General features: G+C 46.1%; 2 protein-coding genes across 2 annotated transcripts; one reads left to right on the plus strand and one right to left on the minus strand.

Annotated features, from left to right (window-relative positions):
- Positions 1-24: 24 nt before the first annotated feature.
- Positions 25-15,833, minus strand: LOC124703984 (histone-lysine N-methyltransferase ASHR1-like). Its single transcript, XM_047236216.1, has 14 exons — positions 15,722-15,833; positions 15,341-15,486; positions 15,109-15,243; positions 14,936-14,990; positions 14,734-14,852; positions 13,994-14,082; positions 13,812-13,893; positions 13,604-13,702; positions 13,415-13,493; positions 13,145-13,264; positions 12,950-13,056; positions 12,728-12,797; positions 806-869; positions 25-492 (listed from the first exon to the last, which is right to left on the minus strand). The coding sequence occupies exons 1-14, from the start codon at positions 15,831-15,833 to the stop codon at positions 336-338; spliced, it is 1,434 nt and encodes a 477-aa protein (XP_047092172.1). The 3' UTR covers positions 25-335.
- A 472-nt stretch (positions 15,834-16,305) lies between these two features.
- Positions 16,306-22,520, plus strand: LOC124697166 (serine/threonine-protein kinase MPS1-like). Its single transcript, XM_047229795.1, has 6 exons — positions 16,306-16,501; positions 17,941-18,384; positions 18,465-19,327; positions 20,473-20,664; positions 21,369-21,530; positions 21,660-22,520. The coding sequence occupies exons 1-6, from the start codon at positions 16,306-16,308 to the stop codon at positions 22,164-22,166; spliced, it is 2,364 nt and encodes a 787-aa protein (XP_047085751.1). The 3' UTR covers positions 22,167-22,520.
- Positions 22,521-22,983: the final 463 nt, after the last annotated feature.

Here is a 22,983-nt window from a genome sequence, read left to right on the forward strand (position 1 = left end):
TGTCGTTGAAGTTCAGTAAATATATTTGCATTATAAATATATTATCTGATTTATCCGCACTATTGTGCCTCTAGATATCACAAAGATGCATGTGTTGTACAGCTACAATTCTTGTGATTCGACGAAATACTACCTTTAATGTATCCAAAATTCCAACCCGCGTCGAAATAAGCGCTGTAAATCTCTGTGATTACATCGCAATGCCATCATAAGTACACCGTCATATTTATGTATCTTCAAGCATTGCCCACCCAATCCTATCATTTATGTGAACAGTGTCACGACGGCTAGTCTCTATTTTCTCACAGCGAGTTGCATCTTCTCACGAGATTTGTTCATCTCGAAGATTGCTTAAACGAAACTTCAGCCCTTGCTTCCTCCAGCCTGCCTAATAGCTCCTTCATGAACTGGGACTTTGTACCATGTGTTATCTGAAGTACATCTGCTGCCCTAGTTAAAGATTTTAGAGCATCCTCTGTGTACTCAAGCAACCTACAACACGGAGGAGCTTCTGTTCAGGACTTCTTAGCGGTACGAGGAAATATTTATCAGGAAATATAAAAAATAGAGGCCACTGTAAAATGGGACAGTTGTGAATTTTACTTAATAAGCAATCATCAGAACTTATAAGCTCATGTCAGGATTTGCTACAATTTTTCAAAGGGATGTCCCTATCTTACCAGTGTCAAATTTAGTATCACTTTATTTAGCAAATCGAAAAAAATTAATAGCCACCGCTAGTACTGGGAACAAAATCATATCACAATTCACACATGCACAGGAAAATAGGTAGAAATATCCGTACCATTCAAGCTTTCCGCATGTATAAAACTGTAATCCGGTCATTGGATGAAAAGGTGGATAAACTCCTGGTGAAAGTGCAACAATATTAGTGAGCATCGGGTTCTATCGGAAATCCCATAAACACTGACATATTGTATGGAAGAACAAGAAATTGAGAAATCATTTTTTCCTGTAAGTATAAACAACATTTTGTTTGTTTATCAGCTGCAATCATCCTTTCACGATTTTAAAATCATACCCCCTCCATTGTTATATATATAAGGCCATCACGCATTTCGAAGTAGAACTTTGATTAATAATTTGACCAATATAATATGAGTTATATGTCGCCAAAAGTATACGATTGGATTCATATTTGAAAGATGTTTCCAACGGTATGTTTTATGTTATATAACTTATTTTTTATCGATCAAATTGTTAGTCAAAGTTTTGGATCAGAATACTTAGTAGCCTCAAATATAAAAAAGGAGGGACTATGAAAGTTCTGTTTTTGTGCTTAATTGCTGACGATGTACTATAAGCCCATAAAACATAAGCATTATCAGTGCAGCAGGAGTTTGTAGACACTTACTATATTAATCATGGTCAGTTCAGGGTTCTCACATTTCTTTTGATCATAACTTTCTCACTACTGATTAGCCTAGTTGGTTTTTTCATCTATAAACAAAAACCTAAACAACCAACATCCTCACAACTCACATGTTGTTCACTCTTGATCCGGATGGCACACCCACTATACATTTTATTTATTTATTTTTGAAATATGATTATTGTTAGTCTTTAAATAAAGTACTAAAATGTGATGCAGTCCGTGGGATTGAATCCTTGGACGTTAGCACTCACGTGTATGTCCGAGGCCCTATTATATGTTAGAGGCGCTAAAACGAAATCAGTCCGTGGGATTGAATCCTTGGACGTTAGCACTCACGTGTGTGTTCGCGGCGCTAAAATGAAGGGCAACGTGGGATTCGATCCTTGGACATGATCACTCACATGCTGGATTGCTGGTAGCCACATCGCGTCTTTCCAGACACTTCTGTCGCGGCTGCGGGAAGCCGGGAACACGTACATCGGGTGTTCTCAACTTTTTTTTTTTCGGAAGTGTGCGCCAGGCCGCCCAGGCGCCGCAACCTGGATCGACACAGCACAAAGATACGCACAATTCTTTTCCAAGTTTAGGATGCTTAATACCTGCCCCGGGCTCGAAGACGGGGGGCAACGAGGCGCCGTCCAAGACCTGTGCTACCTCCTCCATGGGGGATTCGCAGTTGGCTGGGAGCCAAAGCGCGCTGGCCTCGTGCCAAGGCATGGCCCTTGACCAATACGGGTCAAATCTGCCCAAGTCTGGGGTAGCTGGCCGGCACCTCCTCTCGTGGTCCTGGTCTCCTGGAGCGGCTGCACGCGGCGAGGGACGGAGAGAGGGGGCTTGGTGCGCAGCTGGAGGAGGTCCCGACCTCCCCTCCTACAGACTCGATCACCCTCAGCATCATCACTAGTAGGAAAGAAAAGCTTTTATAAACGAGATCTTATTTCTGTGGCGTTAGCCACATATGCCACACAGCTGTGGCGCACCGAACACGGTGCGCTTATTTTTATGGCGCACCACAAGCCCATTTGCCACAGAAATAAGGTGGGGCCTACACCCTGCCAGCTCCAATCATTCGTCTGCTATTTCGCGTGCACGCAGAAATATGGCTGCTCGCGCGCACCGCGCTCAGTCGCGCTACGTAAATAAGGTATTTTGTGGCGCACTGGACGTGGTGCGCCACAGAAATAGAGTATTCTCTCAGTGCGCCACAGAATTAGCGAACCAGATCTACTAAAGTGCCCACCTCCCACCTACCACACACGCTACCCAAGCCATTCTTCTTCCTCCTCCATCTAGCTCATCCCCCTTCTCTCTCATCCCATTTTGACCATACTTTTCACTTGCTTGGGTACTTATTGCACTTACTTTGGTTGATACATAATTGGTGTTGAAGAGAAGGCTCTCCATACTCTCTCCTCTCCAACTCATCGATCGCGGTCTCGTCTCGGCATCAAATCTACAAGGTGAGTAGTTGGAGGAGACATGCATATGCGTGTCGATCTTGTGTGGCCGTCGGTGTGTATGGATGCTTGTTGCAGGTGAAGCGCTTGTGTGTGTGCCGGTGTGGTGCATGGATGTTTCCCGAAACGTTGATTCATTTCCGTTTCGGTAAATTTTTACACTACCCATACGTCCTACCTTTAGGAGAGGTCATGCCGAATTTTTCCGCTCCATGTATACCTTTAGGAGAGGTACGGCCCATGCATGTGTGTGCATATGTTGCGGTTCTAATTTTCTGTTCTATGTATACCACTGGCAGGCAACCATGGTCCTCTCGATGAGTTCCGCTCGAATCTCTAGATACAAGATAGACGTGAAGGAGGATATGATTCGGAACAATAGGCGCCAGATAAGAAGTCCGTGTCGATCATGCAAACTCGAGCGCTGGATCAACCATGATTCCAGACAACTGGAGGAGCACCTGCTGAGGCGCGGTTTCATGGAAGACAACCAGGCGCGGCTGGCCCCAACAAATGGTGCGCATGAAGACCATGGCGAGCGAGATGACGATCACCACATGTCGGCGGAGAATATCATCATGAAGAAGAAGTCGGCGGAGAAGATCATCATGAAGAAGAATATGCCGGGGAGAAGATCATCATGATGAAGAAGAAGATTCCGGCGTGACCCCGCTAATTTTGTCCTTGCGGGACTCTCATGTTCAAGATCTGCTCCTCCAGGAGACGAGCAACGACGGAGATGCAGCCAGAGAGAGAGAGCCAAGCTGTCGCAAATGGAGAAAGACGGGATGACTCCGATTTTTCCTGGGTGCCGTTCGCAGGATACGCGCTTGCATGTAAAGCTTGATTATCTGCAGATGAAGACGCGGAACAAGTGGACCGATTCCAACTTCAACGAAGAACTTGAAATTTCGGCACGATCGTCTCCCAGAGGGGAACACATTGCCAAGTAGTATCGAGGAGGCCAAGAAAGTCGTGTGCCCTCTTGACCTACCGCACGAAAAATACCACGCCTGCATCAATGATTGTGTGATTTATCGGGGCGAGTACAAGGATAGAACCACATGTCCGGTGTGCGGCCACGGATGGTACAAGGTTGGGAACAAGAAGGTACCTCGAAAAGTGGTATGGTACTTTCCTGTCACTCCCGTCCGCAGCCGGTATTTCGTGGACCCTAAGGAAGCAAAGCTCATGCAATGGCACGCGGAAAGGGGAAGCCCGAAGAAGATCCGGAGATGGGCTATATGCCGACACACCCTTCGTACGCCGGCCGGTGGAAGCATTGGACATCGCCTTCCCTAGGTTCAGGGGCGACGTAAGGAACATCAGGCTGGGTATGAGCACCGATGGACTCAATCCGTTCGGCAACCAGAGTAGAACGCACAGCACCTGCCTGCGTTTGTATGGCCTTACAACCTACCCCGTGGTTGTGCACCAAGCAAAGGTACATACACCTGAGTATTCTCATTCAGGGGCCAAAACAACTAGGTGTCGACATGCATTTGTATCTCGGGCTGCCGAAAGAGGAGTTAGACACGTTGTGGAAGACGCCACCCCGTACGTGGGACGCCTACACTAGAACTTATTTTGATATGAGAGCCGCGTTGATCACGACGGTCACGGACTATCCTGGTTACGCATATGTATCTGCCCAGGTCGGCCACGGATTCTACGGCTGTGTGAAGTGCATGGACGAGACCCCGCATCTACAACTACCAAGGGATTCTGCGGCTTTGTAAAGTACTGCTTTTCTGATTAACATAGGGAGGTAAGACTCCCTCTTCATTCTCGTTCTTAGGGCATCTCCAACGGTCTGACGTAAACAGACATAGAGCGACCATGCTATCGAAAAATGCACCTGCACCTCGACCCAGCGACCCGACGCATAGTGACTGGGCTATCCACAGAGACGCAAATACAGCCCAAATATGCGCCTCGAATGCGTGCACCGCATGACCGTTCGCTTCTCCCACGGGCCCACTCGCGGCAGCGACCTAGGTCGATGCGTCTTCTCAAGCGCGTTGGCGACAAGGCATCGCTTCGGCAGGCTGCGCCACGTTAATAGCAATGCCTCGCCAGCCGAGCGGCCGCCGCCCACCTCTGCCAGTGAAATTAATGCCGATGCCAATCGTACCGCGCCCCTCGGCTTCCTCCGGCGTATATAAAGAGGGGCGCGCGTTGGGCTGCCTCATCATCTCCTCCACACAAACCCTAGTCGCCAGCGCAACCTCCATTGTAGCGCCGCCCCCACAAACCAGGAAGGGAATCCATGGCTGGTCCAGTTGGTCAACAAGGCGGGCGAGGCCGTAGGAGCCGTCGCCGCGACAGGGCCGTGCTGGAGCAGCATCACCCCACTGCTAGCCGTCGCTTGCGCCGTCATCATCTTCGCAGGAGGTGAGCTCCTTCGAGTTCATTCTTTGCATCGACGAGGACCACCTCGCCATCAAGCGGCTGCCTCGGTTGCAGGGATACGGCACACATGTGACGTATCGGTGCAGAATACTGCACCAGGACGGGGATACTCAGAAAAACGCATGGGATACGCGTATCCCAAAGTATCTCGTTTTATTGAATTAAAATAAAGAAAAAAATCCAGGATACGTCTGGGACACGTAGGGGATACGTATGGGCCTGTAACCAGGCAATCGATAGCCCATCTCAAGGCTTAGCCGAAGTTGACCATATAAGACCTAGTCTCCGCCTCGAACCCTCCCATCAGCCGCCGTCACCTGGCACTGGCAGTTGCCGCATTGGAAGAACTGAAGAAATCTGGAAGCTCCCTGCCTCCATCTCAGCGCCGCCGGCAGGGCCTCGTCGCCCCTCTTCGAGCATTCTTCATTCGTCCATTGTAGAGAGAAGTAAGTTTCAATCCATTGATTTAAGCTTTCTTTTTAACGTCCATGCTAGATGCTTTGAACTGGGGATTTAGGGGAGAACGGATTTAGGGCATCTATTTATCAATTTTTCTCAATGTTAGGGTAGGGAATGGCATCTAGATCGAATAATCAATCTGCTGCTCGTTCGGGGATTGGGTCTGGGAGTAGTGCTGCTGATGATTCCGAGGAGAACCAGTACACCAATCCTAAATACCCCCTCTGGGTTCATGTTACAAGATACACCAGTGTTAGTGAGTCTGGTCGTGGGGGAAATGCAAGATTTAAATGCCACTTTTGTGATGGAGATTTCCCTGGGAGTTATTCAAGAGTTAGAGCACATCTTTTGAAGACTACCGGTTCTGGTGTGAAGATATGTAGCAAGGTTCCTTATTCTGTCCATGAGCAGCTTTGCAAGGAAGATCGTGAAGCTAATGCAGCTATAGTCAATAGTGCACCAAAGAATCAATTAGTTAAACTTCCTCCATATGAAAATTCGAGTTCAGCACCATCAACAAAGAAAAGAAAGGCAAAGCAGACCAACATTGCAGATAGTTTTACTGCCGAAGAGAGACACATTGCTGATTCTCATATTGCAAGAATGTTCTTTACAGGAGGTTTGCATATTTTTACCTTATACTTGTGTTGTACTGTACTATTTTTGTGCACTTCTCAAAATATTAATTTTATTGTATTGTTGTGCACTTATATTCTGCAGCTCTTCCGTTCAATTTGGCAAGAAACCCTGAGTATCGTGCCTCTTACAGTTATGTTGCAAACACCAAATTAGGTGGGTACGTGCCTCCATCATATGATGCATTGAGGACCACACTTCTCCAAAAGGAGAAGTTGCATGTTGAGAACATGCTTGAGCCTATTAAGGCCACTTGGCCCTTCAAAGGAGTGAGTATTGCAACTGATGGGTGGTCTGATCCTCAAAGGCGACCTATTTTAAATTTCATTGCCATGACAGAGGGTGGTCCAATGTTCCTAAAGGCAATCAATACTGAAGGAGAGGTTGTTTTACATTCTCTTTTGTTTGTGTATGTTGTGCACTACTCGTTGTTGTTGGCTTCTTGCTCATACCTTTTAATTTTTATTTGATAGGTGAAAAGCAAGGAATACATCTTTGATAGGTTGAAGGAAGTAATTGAAGATGTTGGATCAAAGAATGTGGTCCAAGTTATCACTGATAATGCATCAAATTGCAAGTCTGCTGGTCTGAAAATAGAAGGGCATTACAAGAACATTTTCTGGACTCCCTGTGTTGTGCACACCCTCAACCTTGCAATGAAGGACATATGTGATCCAAAGAACAGTGTGGGTGACAATGCTGAACTTACATGGATAAAAGAAGCTGGAGAGGATGCCTTCTATATCAAAAATTATATCATGAATCATGGCATGAGGTTGTCCATGTTCAATGTGTTCAGCAAACTCAAATTCCTTGCAATTGCTGAAACAAGATTTGCAAGTCTCCATATCATGTTGAAGAGGTTAATGTTAATCAAGTCATCACTTGAGAAAATGGTTCTTTCCGATGAGTGGAATAATTATAAGGAGGATGATTTGGAGAAAGCAGCAACTGTGAAGCAAATGATTCTTAATGAGGTGTGGTGGGGTAAAATCAAGTTCATTCTTTCCTTCACTGAGCCCATTTATTCAATGATAAGGGCAGCCGACACTGATAAGTCTTGTCTCCATCTGATCTACGAGATGTGGGACACCATGATAGAGAAGGTGAAAGTCGCTATCTATCGTGGTGAAAGAAAGGAGCATTGGGAAGAATCGCCATTTCATGATGTTGTTCATGATATTTTGATAGCTCGCTGGACCAAGAGTTACACCCCTCTGCATTGTATGGCACACTCTGTTAACCCAAAGTACTACACTTCAAGCTGGATTGAGGAAGTCCCTGGTCGTGTCAGTCCCCATAATGATGCCGAAATTACTGAAAACAGGAACAAGTTCTTTAAGAAGTTCTTTACAAATCCTGATGACATGAGGAGAGTGAAGCAACAGTTTGCTGATTTCTCTCTTTGTATGAATGCATTTGAAGACCCAGAAGCAATAGAGGATAGAGCTCACTTTGATCCAAAGCAGTGGTGGGGAACTTATGGAGCTCACACCCCAGAGTTGAGAGATATAGCCTTGAAGCTACTTGGGCAGCCAGCATCATCCTCTTGCTGCGAGAGGAATTGGAGCACATATGCTTTTATTCATAGCCTGAAGAGGAATAGGCTGACTCCTGAACGAGCTGAGGATTTGGTGTTTGTTCACAACAACTTGCGTCTCCTTTCAAGGAAGTCCAAAGATTATGAAAGTGGGCCAAGCAGAATGTGGGATGTTGGTGGAGATGGTCTGGATAGCTTTGATGGTGTTGGCTTTCTTGAAGGTGCTGATCTTGCACTTGATGAACCAGAATTTGAGCAAGAGATGGTAGGAGACGAAGCATCTGAAGCTTGAAGCATCGGCCTTCAACTAGAACATTTATTTCATATTTTCTATTCCACGTTACTTTTATTTGGATCTGTAATAATGCACTATTGAACTACTGTCCGTGTGTTGCTGCATGAACTACTAGACAATTATGTTGTGTGCTTCTTTGATTTTAAATTGCGTGTGCTTTTTTGATTTTAAATTGGAGTGCTTTGTTGCTTTTAATTATGTAACACTGTTTAAGTATTCAAATAAGACGGCCACATTCCTGGGATGTTTGGGTAAGCTATACTATCGACTAACAATGATTGGTTCTTTTTCCAAACGTTTAATATATCTAATGTTGTTGTATGGTGTTTCTGATTGCAAGGAACCTGATGACTGCATACAAAAAGCTGGGATTTGAAAAGGCAGCTACTTCTTCAGATCACTGTCGCCCTGTCAGGTTATTTCAGTAACATCCATTTTCTTATCATCTATAATATTTATTATTGCAGCTGATTTATTAATGCATTTATGTATATACTCGCCGTATCCCCGTAAGTCTACTTTTTCAAAATGCCGTTTTCCCGTATCGCCGTATCCGTATCCCCGTATCCGTATCCCCGTACCGTGTAACATAGGCGGCTGCCGGACAAGTTCGCAGAGTTCGTCAACGGTGCCGAACTAGCCGAGTTGCAGCTACGGGAGGCCAGATGCGGCTTTTGCCGGTGGCCTATCGAGGTCTTGTTCGACGGGCATCGCAAGATGTGATGGCCACCGGCCAATTGAAGCGACTAGTGTAGGTTTCTGTATGTTCTTACTGCGCATCTAAGAACATATGGCACACATAACCTAGCTGGATTTTTTTAGTCTTCTTTTTTGGCCAACGAAAGCACAAAACCCGCGCGAGGCCAACACTGAACCATATTTCAAACTATGTAGTAGTTTGTGTAATGTTTCTATCTATGGTTAAATGAAAAAAAGGTAAAAATATTATGCATCGAGCCGCTGGGGGCACCCAGGCGCAAACAAACATGCGGTAAAAATGAACATTACCGTGTTCGCGGGCCAACGCAAATGGACGCGCGTGACCAATTTAGACATCCGATTTGCGTCGCCCAGTTGGAGATACCCTTACAGCTTTTCTGCTCTCAAACTAGCCAACCCCTTTCTATGAAGCTAAGGATCTCCTTTTATACCACAAGGAGTTATCATAGGGAATAGCTGCATGCAAGACACCTGCACTAACAGGTGGCAACCGCCGGACGGGGCAGGAAGCTGGCCAAGCCATCGTCTAGCACCCGAGCCGCTCCACCGGCCTTGATGCAACGTCTCTGAGCCGTCTTGTCGCCCTGCTTCCGCGCGGGGGTGACGAGGCAATAAATACGTTGTGACCCTCCTAGGGAGATGGCACCAGTTGTCGTCCATACTCTCTCAAGGATGGACACGTCCCCGATCCCCGGGAGCGCGTCGCATGCGGAGACAGTGGGAGTCTCGTTGTTGACGGGATCTCGAAGAGCTGTTGCAATTAGGCACTTCCGCCAAGGGTCTCGGGTCACCCACCGGGGATAGACATGGCTCCCGGGGCCACCCCTGGGCGAGCTACTCGAAGATGTAGATCTTATAGGTCTCCACGCTCTTCTTGACGATTGAGTCCGACAAGCTCACGAGGTATCTATACCAAGCACGCCGCTCCCTTTGTCATCGCCCTGCTGGAGAAGGGCGCGCGAAAAGGAATACTCCAGCTGGCCTCAGAGCGAGAGGCTAAGCAGCTGGAAGATCTCCAGGCACAACTAGATGAGTCCGTAGCGCGCCTCAAGACTGAGTCGGAGGACGACTACTTGATGGAACAAAATAGCGCGACGAGGAAGCCTCCACCGCCCGAGAACGTGCCAAGCCGTTGGTTTCAACACTATTGGGAACCAGTTGGCCATGACCTTGTCATCCGCCTTGACAACTACCATCGTGGTGGTGTAGAGCTAAAGGAACTCCCGGGTGTTAGTGGTTCCCTCGTACTCCCCAAAGGAGTTGGCCCAAAACTTTGCGGGCCACTGTACTGCACCTGGCGCAGAGCTAGAGTGAAGGCAAGGCAGCCTCCACCATAGTCGAGGGCCGTTTACCCTAGCTCTCAAGGCTCCACGTCGTCCACCAGCGCTCAATGCGGACCCGCGCATCCTTCGTTGGACGGTCGTTGAGGGTTTCCCGTGCGTCGCGGGTTCAGCGCGGTGAAGATGATTCCACCAAGTCATGTGATGCGGCGCGAGCCGCATGTGGCTCCGGTTGTGAAGGACATGCAGATCTTCTAGGCTACTGCTGGCACCGGTGCCCGCACTGCCCTTGTTGCGGGTCCATGCTGCAAATGCAACTGTGGCTGTCCACCGTGGCCCGCCACTTGTCGAAAGAGGGATTTGCTCGTGCCAGGGGAAATCGGAACATGCCCCACACCGTTGCTAACGCCTCCTATCGGGTGTGTGGCAGGCCTAAGCGTGCTGAAGCGGCGCCTCTAGGGCCCGAAGCTGCACTGCGGTCCCTGGGAACCCTGCTGTCATGGGTGAGTGGCCTGCGGGCCTCCGGTTCCTGCCTAGGGCTGCACTCCTGCATGCGAAGGATGCTCGACGCCCTGTTGAGGTTGTCCGTGTGGAGGAGCGCTGGTACCCTGGCGAGCCCCTGCCGACGCTGAGGTGCCCTCCTTCCGCTTGTGTGCCTAGAGCCACGTTATTAGTGGCTGGCACTTGCCGTTCCGCTCCTGCCGGGGGCGGCCCCGGTGGTGGCAGTGGCAAGTCGTGCTCCATAGGCTGCTGTTGCGGCTGGTGGCGCTTGACGATGCTGGCCGACCGAGACTTTCCTTTGGGCGGCGCGTCTCTCGTTAGGAAGACCGCGTGCGCACTCCCTCTGGGGTACTCAGGTCAGCTGGCCGTTTCTTGTTTCCAGCCATGCTTGTTGGAGAGATCGATCCTGGATGCAGCACAGACACCCCCTACCTGGCGCGCCAGATGTCTTTGTTCGAAAGTGGGCGCGAGGCGGTGCGACCTGGATCAACACAACACAAAGACACCCACGATTTTTACCCAGGTTTGGGGTGCGTAATGCGACCTGCTTGTCTGATTATGAATGAATTCTTCAGTACACACGGAGCTGAGACTCCCTCTTCCTTCTCCTCCTTTTAGCTTTTCTGCTCTCAAACTAGCCAACCCCTTTCTATGAAGCTAAGGACCTCTTTTTTATACCACAAGGGGTTACCACAGGGAATAGCTGCATGTGAGACAGTTGTACTAACATGTAGCAACCGTCGGGCGGGGCGGCAAGCTGGCCAAGCCATCGTTGAGCACGCGAGCTGCTCCGCCGGCCTTGATGCAATATCTCTGAGCCGTCTTGTCGTCCTGCTTCCGCGCGCAGGGTGACAGTGAGCTGACGGCCAATAAATGTGCCTGTGACAATCGCAGTGAGATGACGCCAGGTATCGTCCATGTGCTCCCTGGGGTGGACACGTCCCCGATCCCCGGGAGCACGTCACACGCAGAGACAAGGCCCCTCCCAGGAGGCAGGTCTTCGGGCCGGTTCGTTGTTGATGGGATCTCGTAGAGCTGCTGCAAGTAGGAACTTCCGCCAAGGGTCCCCGGGCCGCCCGCCAAGGACAAGACGCTGCTCCCGGGGCCATCCCCTGGGGCGAGCTCCTCGAAGATGTAGATCTTGTAGGTCTCCATGCTCTTCTTGACGATGGAGTCCAGCGAGCTCAGGGGTATTTATACCAAGCATGCCGCTCCCGTTGTCAGCGCTTTCCCCCGGAAGAGCATCGTGCGCTCCATGCCTTATCATTTGGAACAGGATCTCCACCCACGACGTCCGGTGCCGTGGGGACCCCCGTTCTCACTACGTCGACAACTTCTATCACACATACCAACACTGCATGGGCACTATCTCGTGAAAGTTTTGGAACAGAACACACAACACGAATCCCCGCGATAGTGACCGTAGAATGGCCTTATCCAACGGCATGTGTGGCGCCACGAATTCTGGAATTTGATCCAATCAATGATAGCCATCCGATTGTATAGATCCAACAGTCCATATGTTGTGCTATTCGTACACTATATAGTGGTATAGAAAATCATATGCATTATCATGTTTGGTTAGCACGTGCTACCAATGTGTGTTGTTTTGGAATATCAACGGAAAGAAGCACAGTCAGGTTTCAACCCTTTTGAGTTATTACTTTACGAGACAAAAACAGATATATTCCTATTCGGTAGAGCTTACAGGTGACCCTAAATTCACTGTATCTTTCTTTGCAAGTTTAGCCACAGGTTGCTGCCTATCTAGCTTTTAAGTCCTATATAAAAGGAGATCCCTAAATAACATGGTAAAAAACGAATTAATGACTGAAGAGCACTTTCCCACATGAGATTTGAGGCATTGTTAAGTTTTCTTAAAACATGCAAAATTTTCCTGAAATTAACGTCAGACATCAGAGTGATATGGTGGCCTCTCATCTTAGAAATGTGATAGTGCAAAAACTAAAATATAAAACCTATAATATAAGATGTTCTAATTTAAATACATTAGGATTAAGGTTGTCTTACTTTCATAAACTGGAATCGTCAATCTGCAATACATCAATGCAGTCTGCCAATCTTGCAACTCCATACATATCTGCAACAGTGGTAGGCATAGTGAGACAGTAGATCTAGTTAAGTTTTATATGGGCGAGTGGCAGTAGTGGTAGTGGTTACTCATATAGCCGCACTAGTAAGTATACTGAACATCCACAGCTGTTATTGCTGCCACACAAGCTAGACATATACCTTCAGGAGTTTTTCACGTGTGTGCAGCAAAGGGATTGAGGAAGAATGGTAAAGCTTCTGTTCTAGCTGCTCAATGACCTTGTACACGGAACCTGCCTCACTATTATCTATATAGCTCATTAAGGTAGCAAAATGCTCACAAACTTATTAGATAGTATTCTGTTTTAGATAGAAATTTTATAGTGAAAAGGATACTTCCAGATGAAAGCAGTGAAGAGGCTTTATCAGATAATAATAGTATTTGACTTGAAACATTCTTTACCTCTTCTCCATCTCTACAAATGCCACATTTCTGGCAAGTATAAGCCTTCTTTCCTAGAGATGTTGAACAGAGGCATAATGTATGATCAGTACTAACTGAATTAAAATATGAACAGTTTCAATAGGTATTACTGAGATGTTTATTTAATACACACTTTTTTTACATTTCTTTAATTAGTATTTTCCTTATGAGTGATAACCAACCTGTGTCAGGCAGCAGAATCCCATCACACTTTCTGTCCTTGCATATGTATCCCTCAAGGAGAGCATCTTCCTCAGAATCCTGCAGCATTGACGAAAATGTTATAGCAAGACAACATCTGATTGGCGAGATTGTGTTATATCTCAATTTCCCTGGAGATAATAAAATATTGCGTGACCACAATGGAAAACCTTAATACAGCGGGGACATTTGCAGCTGAAGAAGTACTGCTTGAGATCATTCTGTCTCTTCATAGTGGTCGCTGCAGTTTCGATGTAACTTATCGATACCTGACACGACCAACATTCACCAGAATGAGAGAAGAGTAAAGAAAAACAAGCATGAAACACAAGCTAAGGAATGCATGATAAAGACAGAAGGCAGAGATAAATTCCTTACCTCAGTATTGTTACTTAAGGGTTCCAATGCGCGGACATATGCAGTCTGACCCTCAAATAGCAAAACTGCATTTGGTACACAACTAATATACCAGAAAAGGATAAATATAAATATGATAATTTAACGAATTATCAATTCTGAGGTAGATGCCAAGCAAGTGAACAAAATGACCAGTATTCCACCTGTGGTTAATAATTGATATGACAGGGAACAGTCCAGTCCCAAGGGGCCTCAGTTCAGGATCACATATGGTATGGGCATTACAGGCAAACTGCACACATGTAGCACACAATCAATCATTTACGCTTAGTTCATGAACAATCATAAAGTGTCATGTGGGGCCACCACTACCATCGGCACAGCAAGGGCCAGGAGGGTGTTGCAGGCCCAGCAGAAGCTTAGAGATGAGCGAAACTATCTTTTATATGCTTCCTTCTTGGACTTGTTTGTACTTGAAGGACCAGACTTACAGAACATTGGCCATGGTCTATACCAGAAAATACTCCAATTTCATACTTGCTATCAAAGTATAATCTTCAACAAGTTGGTCCTACCTACAGCTTAATGCTGATGACAGAGGAAGACATCATAATGTATAACTAGAGGAGAATAAGTAAGAAGAGAATGTATGTCACTTTTCCAGTTGCCTGTTGGCTTATATCTACAGAAGGGAGTTCTTAGACCCCCCGGTTATCTGGATTCTAATTCTAGGACATGTTTTCCAGGGGGTTTGACCAGGCCACCACATCCAAATACTCTCAGAATAACACCAAGAGCCAGCTGTGTTCGTTAACATAATGAGTCACACGATCAATTTGAAATTTTGTTTTCTGTAGTAGTTAAAGCATTTTATGTGGCATGGTAGTCTGCAAATACTACATGATTATACGATCCTAAGAACAGGACATATTATGGGCATTACCTTGGAAAAAGTATGGGCAATTTCCTTAAGATCAAGTTGAACTGAAGGGAGAATCAGCTGCACAAGATTGGCCATCTGCGCATAGAGGACCAGTTGTTTATCATCAACCTTAGAGATGTCTACCGATATGGAGTCAATCCAACACTCTTAATCAGAATCGTATTCTTTTTCATGAATCAAATGTATCGAGAGGGCAGGATACGGGACTCCAACGCATCCACCAGATCGTAGTTATCTGTTGCTGAAGATGGAATGACCTGAGTAAACAAGCAGTATCAGGTTAACTGAGTGCAGCGAACACTGCCGCGTAGAAAACGCAAAGGTATTCTTCACATGGCTTTTGGGAGGAATCAACCAAACCAACCAGCCAATGACCTTTTCAATTTGCCGTTTCCTTCTTAGTATAAGCCGCACCATCAAACGAATTGTAGGAGTGAGCATCCTCTTCCTGTCCTCCGTAAGCGCTGAGATCGCTTGGCACTCGGGTTGATGAAGCTTCCATTCTTCTTTCTGTAGAAGAGTTTCAACGGTAGTGATATGTCTGAAGCATAATGATCCGGCCACAGAAGTATGTTTTTTGCACATAACTGAAGGGCAGAGTCGGCACCTGGCACCCGCTCCCACAGTAGCAAGCAAGCTGACAAACCGAGCACTTCTTCATCTTGCCGGAGGCGAAGCAATGGTCACAGGTAGACCCAACCGAGATCTTGTTAGGCGTAGAGGCGTAGGGTTCTTGGCAAATGATGACTTCCCCTGCGAAACCATGCCAGAACTCCGTTAGCTGATTAGGGCTGTGGAAAGGAGATGGATGAGCTTAACTATGCATCAGCACTGCACGACAGCATGGTAGATGAACTGAAGCACGAGTATCATCGGGAGCGGGTGCCACTGGGCATTTCGTCGAACGGTTCGTGGGCAAGCGCCCGTCGGCGCGGAGCAAAGAGCAGCGTTGGGTTGGGTGAGGGGGAGGGAGGGCGGGTGGGGTTACCTGGGAAGAAGCTGCGGGTGGCGACGAGGCCACGGCCCTTGCCGGGAACGGAGGCGACGGCGAGGCCGCGGCCGGCGAGCTCGCGCTCCAGCTGCTCCGCCCACGACGCCATCGCTTCGCGTCGCGCCGGATGCTTCGGAGAGTGTTGGGCCCTGCTGCCCTGGAACTGGAAGGAAGCGAGTAGGTAGAGCAGAAAATAAAGCCCGCTTACTAGCATGTCAGCACGGCCCATTTAGGATAAAGATTATTTTCTGGGAGAAAAAAAAAGCCTCTTGTTCTCCGCTGTTGCGTCTTCCTGCTTTCGCCTGCATTTCAAAATTTGGGGGTTTGTCCCCATTCCCCCCACGCACGCACTCGCTTCGATTCGCTTCAGCTCCCGTCCCACGGCGGCGCATCTGCGGCGGCGCCGCCGCGCGCCTGGAGCGACCGCCCGGCAGCTGCCTCTGAGCGCCTCCCGCCGCGGCCCCACGCAGACGCACCGGCCGCCTTCTCCAGCGACGAAACCCTAGCGGCCCCCCCTCCAGCCCCGGCCGCCTCTCCGGCGAGATGCCGGCGGGCCCCGCCGCCTTCCCCGACGCGGATTGATGGAGATGAGGGGTAATTTCCTTCGCCCCCCTGCCGCTGAAGACACCGTCAAGAGCGCCACGTTCCCCAACATCGGGGACACCAACTGCACCAACCTGAGCTCCTCCACGGGCTCCTCTTCCTCCTCCCTCTCGCTCGACCCTCCGGACTTCCTCAGCCAGATCCATGCGGCCTGCAAGCGCCAGAGGCCTCCCGGTGAGTTCACCTGGACCCTACCCTCCTTCCGTATTTCCATTGCTCCCACTCAGGGACGTTCTAGTAAGTTTGACGAAAAATGCAGTAGCACGAGAAAACGAACCTGTAAACTTATCACGCTTTAACTGTTAGCTACTACCAAGTCTTGCCATTGTTTGCGGATGGTAAACTGTGATGTGCTTATTTTGTAAGATGCTATGAAAAGGAAGTTGTGAAATCTGTTTGACGATTTTCCGTGCAAACCTAGCCTAGTTAAAATGCAGTAGCACGAGAAAACGAACCTGTAAACTTATCACGCTTTAACTGTTACCTACTACCAAGTCTTGCCATTGTTTGCGGATGGTAAAATGTGATGTGCTTATTTTGTAAGATGCTATGAAAAGGAAGTTGTGAAATCTGTTTGACGATTTTCCGTGCAAACCTAGCCTAGTTAAAATGCAGTAGCACGAGAAAACGAACCTGTAAACTTATCACGCTTTAACTGTTACCTACTACCAAGTCTTGCCATTGTTTGCGTATGGTGAACTGTGATGTGCTTATTTTGTAAGATGCTATGAAAAGGAAGTTGTGAAATCTGTTTGACGATTTTCCGTGCAAACCTAGCCTAGTTAAAATGCAGTAGCACGAGAAAACGAACCTGTAAACTTATCACGCTTTAACTGTTACCTACTACCAAGTCTTGCCATTGTTTGCGGATGGTAAACTGTGATGTGCTTATTTTGTAAGATGCTATGAAAAGGAAGTTGTGAAATCTGTTTGACGATTTTCCGTGCAAACCTAGCCTAGTTAAAATGCAGTAGCACGAGAAAACGAACCTGTAAACTTATCACGCTTTAACTGTTACCTACTACCAAGTCTTGCCATTGTTTGCGGATGGTAAACTGTGATGTGCTTATTTTGTAAGATGCTATGAAAAGGAAGTTGTGAAATCTGTTTGACGATTTTCCGTGCAAACCTAGCCTAGTTAAAATGCAGTAGCACGAGAAAACGAACCTGTAAACTTATCACGCTTTAACTGTTACCTACTACCAAGTCTTGCCATTGTTTGCGGATGGTGAACTGTGATGTGCTTATTTTGTAAGCTGCTATGAAAAGGAAGTTGTGATAAGTCTATTAATCTGTTTGGTACATCAGCTTGCAGTTAGATGGGCATTGTTATCCAGTGTGTTATGTCATATTTCTTCTTAGAGGTTCCGGAACGCAACGATATATTTGTTTGCAACTTGGTTAAGGAAAAAATGGGTTGGCCAAACACCCCAGTATAAAAATTTGCAGCCCAACAAAGCAAGAGCGTCACAGTTCACCACATAAAATTTCAGACTTCAGCCCATAGTTTAGATCTTAGGAATTTAGCATGATGTTTTTTGGAATACGTGTTTGTAGCCAGCTGGATTTGTCTAAAATGCACTGTAGACTTGTTTAACTTGAACTTGCCTCAGGTTCAGCGCAGTTCAAGCCACCGCGGGCAACCCGTGTCCTGCTGTCTGGAGGCGAGGGGCCGACAAAAGCTGGTCCCAGCCCTTCTGTTACCCAGAATTCTGAAGGAACGGCTATGCAGAAGCAAAGAGGCGTGCTGCGGGCCTCCAGGTTGCAGAATGTGGTGCCTGATCAAAAGAATGTTATCACCACAGCCGTATTACCTGCATCAAATCAAAACGAGCTGCTGATGACACCTTCCATGTTGAGTACTGTCACAGACACCCATAACCAGATTGGCAGTCAGAACGACCAGCAGAAGGGTGGAATCGATCTGTCGGTGGATAGGAATAAGTCGTCGCTTAACGTTTCGTCTTCTCAGATGACATCTCGAAATGCATCGGTGGGCATAGGTTTCAAGAAAGAGCAGTTTTATTCAGTTGGTGATCCACACTTAACTTCTCAGAGTAAGACTCCATTCTTTCCCGTGCTACTTATTGTTAGATGCAGACTTGTCTCTGTATTTAGTGTTCAGCTTACATTGCAGGTGATATTGTAGGAGTCACTACTGACAGTAGAATGGACAGTATGTTCTCTTATCTGCATTCTGTTTCATTGACAGCAGGGGATGATTTTCCTGTGGCTCAAGCAACCCATGATCAACACGGGGAAAATCAGAAGCTTGAGATAGCCGGTGCGGCAAGTGAGATTGATGTCAAGTATGATGCAGCAAATTTGTCTCAAATAGGCGTCGAAGAGGCTTCTAATCAGAATCATGGAGAGCCAACGACCCGTTGCTCTGTCATTGGTTCTTCTGTCACTGCTATATCACTGTATTCAGGGCAAAATACGCGAGTTCCTCGGAACAACCAATATGCTTCACCAATGCAGATGCCTGAATGTACAGTGGAATCATCTGCAGCTATACCAGGCAGTGTCCCTCCAAAACAGCAAGCAGATGCAATACCATCAAGTGCTGGTGATTGGAACCCCCCAAACCAGCAGGTTCCTAATCTGGCCAATTATGCCATGGACAAACCAACTTCTGGCAATGAAAATGGTTTGCCATCCCAAGGCCAACGATTACCTGCAAACGACCAATCTACGTCTGCCAGGGATGGTGGTACTTCACAAGCAAGTGGGAGCCAGAAGGAGCGCCGAAAAAACAATTATGATCCTAACCTTTTCATTAAGGTGAATGGGAAAATGTATCAGAAACTTGGTAAAATAGGATCTGGGGGCAGCAGTGAAGTTCATAAAGTTATTTCAAAGGAGTGTGCAATATATGCCCTGAAAAAGATCAAGCTTAGAGGTCGTGACTACCCTACTGCCTATGGCTTTTGCCAAGAAATTGAATACCTGAACAATTTGAAAGGAAAAAGTAACATCATACAGTTAATTGATTATGAGGTATGGATTATTAAATTGTCTTCTGCTTATGTAACTTGATACTTGTGTACACAATATCTCTATCTAGTTTTTAGTGTTCTGATGTTCCATAGATAACATTATCTTTTTTTCTCAGCATAAAATTGTTCTTGTTATCATTTAACATTCCATCCGCCATTTGACCATCTGAGACCAATTCATGTTGGTGTGACTACATTTTTTTCATCTAGTAATCCATAACTTACTGACTGATGCTTAATGCAAATATCTAAGCTTCTATATTTCTATCTCACAAACTCCATATAGCTTAGCTCCTTAGAATACAGGCATTTTTGTGTTCAAAAATCAGCTGATTAATCAGTAAATTGGCTGATTAATCCCTGCTGGGAGGGTCACTGAGCAGCTGGTTAACTAATTAACTGGCCGATTAGCCTATTAATCCTTTACTTGCCAGCTGACCGAGCAGTTACCAGTTAAAGATTTCCTCAACAATATTTTTTCTTCCAATGGTATAGTATTAGAAACACCCTATACCCAGAATGTAAAGATATTTCAACTCATTTGCTATTCCATACAGAAAATCGAACTTGTAGTGACGTTGAATCTGGGAGGTTCTTGTTTCCTCTACTCCTGGTTTATTTCCTATCCTTGCATATCTCAAAATTATTCAGGCTTGGTAGTTGTTAGAGAAGTTCCCTTGTACCATCTGCCCTTCAGGTGCGCGATAAACAAAATCATCTCCTGTGAGATTTCCAGTGCTTAACATCTTTCAGAACTTTCATACCAACTAATGTATCTTTCATTCACAATCTTGTTGGATATAATTTCTGGTGCATAGGATTGGAACTGCGAAATCTCTATTTGCGCAAACTTGGCATCTTTTCTTATCTGAAGTCTGCTCTGCCTGTGATGATTAAAACTTCTACCACCTTGCTGTGTGAAACCCGATTATGAACAACTGTAAATTACTTGCCGGTCATCTTGTTGTTGAAAAATACTACTCCTTCCTAAATATAAGATGTTTTGGTAGGCTAAAATAGGCTACCAAAACGTCTTATATTATGGAACAAAGGTAGTAGTTATTACCAGCAGTTCTGTGCACATGATCTTTTCACTTCTAGGTGAAAACATTGTCTAATCTGCCTATGAATTTTGGTATGTACCAGGTCACTGATAAAAAATTACTTAAGGAAGGTTGTGTCTCACCTCGGGATGGAAGAATTAATGATGACCAATACATTTACATGGTCCTTGAGTTTGGAGAAATTGATTTAGCACATATGGTTGCTCAAAAGTGGAAGGAAAGGAACAGCACAACTATGAAGATAGATGAAAACTGGCTGCGGTTTTATTGGCAGGTAAACTTTATTTTATTCATTTTAAGGTAATACAATAAGACTTGAATATAGGACAATTAGCTTACCAGTAACTAGAATCTATTAAGGTGGATAAATCTCCATTGATTTAAAGTTTTCGTCCCAACTTGCAGCTGTGCATATTAAATGTTAAAGAAGTACTTCGGCTGACTCAGTGAACCAATCTTAGACTTCAGTTTGGAGTTACTTTTCTCAGAACTTTGTTACAGTATTAACTTACCTCAGAATATTTTTCTAAATAGCATCGCCTTTTGGAGTATAATTTTTGTTGTTCATTTGTATGTTTCCTGCTTAGGATAATGCCTGCACTTTGTATTGAATTCCTGTTCTTACAATCAATTTAGTAAGCAAACTCACGGTCACGGAAATAAAAGGAAGCACCAGAATGTCTTTTGTGCAATGTAACTTTACATCTTATATTGTAGAGCAGGAAGTAGCGTGGTCAGCTATGATAGAACAGCAAGTAACAATGATGTCATGTGCAGAATTGCACCTTGATTCATTGTAGCATGCATCTGTTTATGTGCATGGTTACGTAAGTACTAAAGTAGTATCTGGTAGCTGCATTTTTTTATTATTGGCAAGAACTGGCACCTGCATTATGAATATGCTGAAACACAATATTGGTATTCAGAATTTCAAATATTCCACAGCACCTTCTCAATTTCCCCTTGTTTGTGCTGTAGCAAATGCTTGAAGCAGTCAATACGATACATGAGGAACGGATAGTGCACTCCGATCTGAAGCCTGCCAATTTTATGCTTGTGAGGGGATCTCTGAAACTAATCGACTTCGGCATTGCCAAAGCTATAATGAATGATACGACAAACATTCAACGTGATTCCCAGGTACGACTTAAAACACAGCTATGGGTTTTCTATTGTTGCATTTACTTGTGTATTAGTGAGAATCTAACTGGCCACTCATATAGATTTTTTGTTTGCCATGCTAACTTGTGATCTCCATATAAAAATCAGGTAGGAACACTTAACTACATGTCACCTGAAGCATTCATGTGCAATGAGCAAGATTCAGGCGGGAATGTTGTCAAGTGTGGACGCCCATCTGATATTTGGTCCCTTGGCTGTATTCTTTACCAGATGGTGTATGGCAAGACACCATTTGCGGATTACAAGACATTCTGGGCCAAGTTTAAAGCCGTCACAGATAGGAACCATGTGATCAGCTACGAACCTGTCGACAACCCCTGGCTCATTGATCTGATGCAGAGGTGCCTTGCCTGGGACCGAGACGAACGGTGGAGAATACCTCAGCTGCTTCAGCACCCGTTTCTTGTTCCTCTGGTGCCAGGGCATTTGCCTCGCATCGATCGTGATCCGTGCAATTTGCTGATGGAGAGGTTCAGAGTGCACTGCGCCAATCCTGAGGTTTCCAGACTTTGCTCCGAGCTTCAGGTTGTGATTGCGAAGCTCGAGGAGGACCAAGGCAGTCCAACTGCTAAACATAGTCCAGAGAAAGGTTGATAGCATGTTGGAGGTTTGACACACATGTTCAGTTCAGCTTGGCGCCGGCTTAATGATGTACTGCGAGGTGGACTGGACTGTGGCTGACCATCGCTAATTTTGTCGCTCATCATGCTGATGATATCGAAGTTGTGTGCTAGAGCATTCCATATGTATTTCATCAGCATGGACGGTTGCTAGTGTAGCCGGTCAATTTGTTTATCCCCAAAACCACCAGAAATCAAAGGATCCCTTGCTGACACGAGGTTTCCTTGGTAGGATTCTCTGTATTACGTCAGGAACTAGGCAGTTGCTGCCCCAGCTCGGTCGCAGCACAGGAGCTTTAGTCTTTTTATATGTTTGTTTGGTTGTGAATTTAGGTTGCAGTGTGTGTTGTAATCTGTGTAAATATAGCACCTGTATGAGTTGGGAGTTTGCAGGGAGCGATTTTTTTGGCAGCGCTCTGGGCATTCTTGGTGCCCGGGTGGTAGGAAGTTGATGCTTAATGTGATGTCAGGACTTGGGCTCCTTTGATTCATAGTATGATTTGTGTAGGAATTGTGTATGATTTGGGTTCCTATGAGAAAATTTCCTATCCTATGAATCAAAGGAGTCCTAATGTTAGAACCTGGAGATATTTAACTGTATGTTCATTGCAGGAATCATCCGTTTGTGGTTTGTTCTATGGGCGAGCTATTTTTGTTGATCGAACTGAGGGAATGCTCCGTTCCTGAAGCGCGCATTGGATTCTCTCGTGCAGGTGCCGTCCGCTGCGGACTGTGGGCATGGTTCACTTGTTCAAATTCTGTACGGTAGAACTGGTCGCAGGAGCCCACTA

The sequence above is a fragment of the Lolium rigidum genome, chromosome 3 (genome assembly GCF_022539505.1).
Source record: "Lolium rigidum isolate FL_2022 chromosome 3, APGP_CSIRO_Lrig_0.1, whole genome shotgun sequence".
Lineage (NCBI taxonomy): Eukaryota > Viridiplantae > Streptophyta > Magnoliopsida > Poales > Poaceae > Lolium > Lolium rigidum.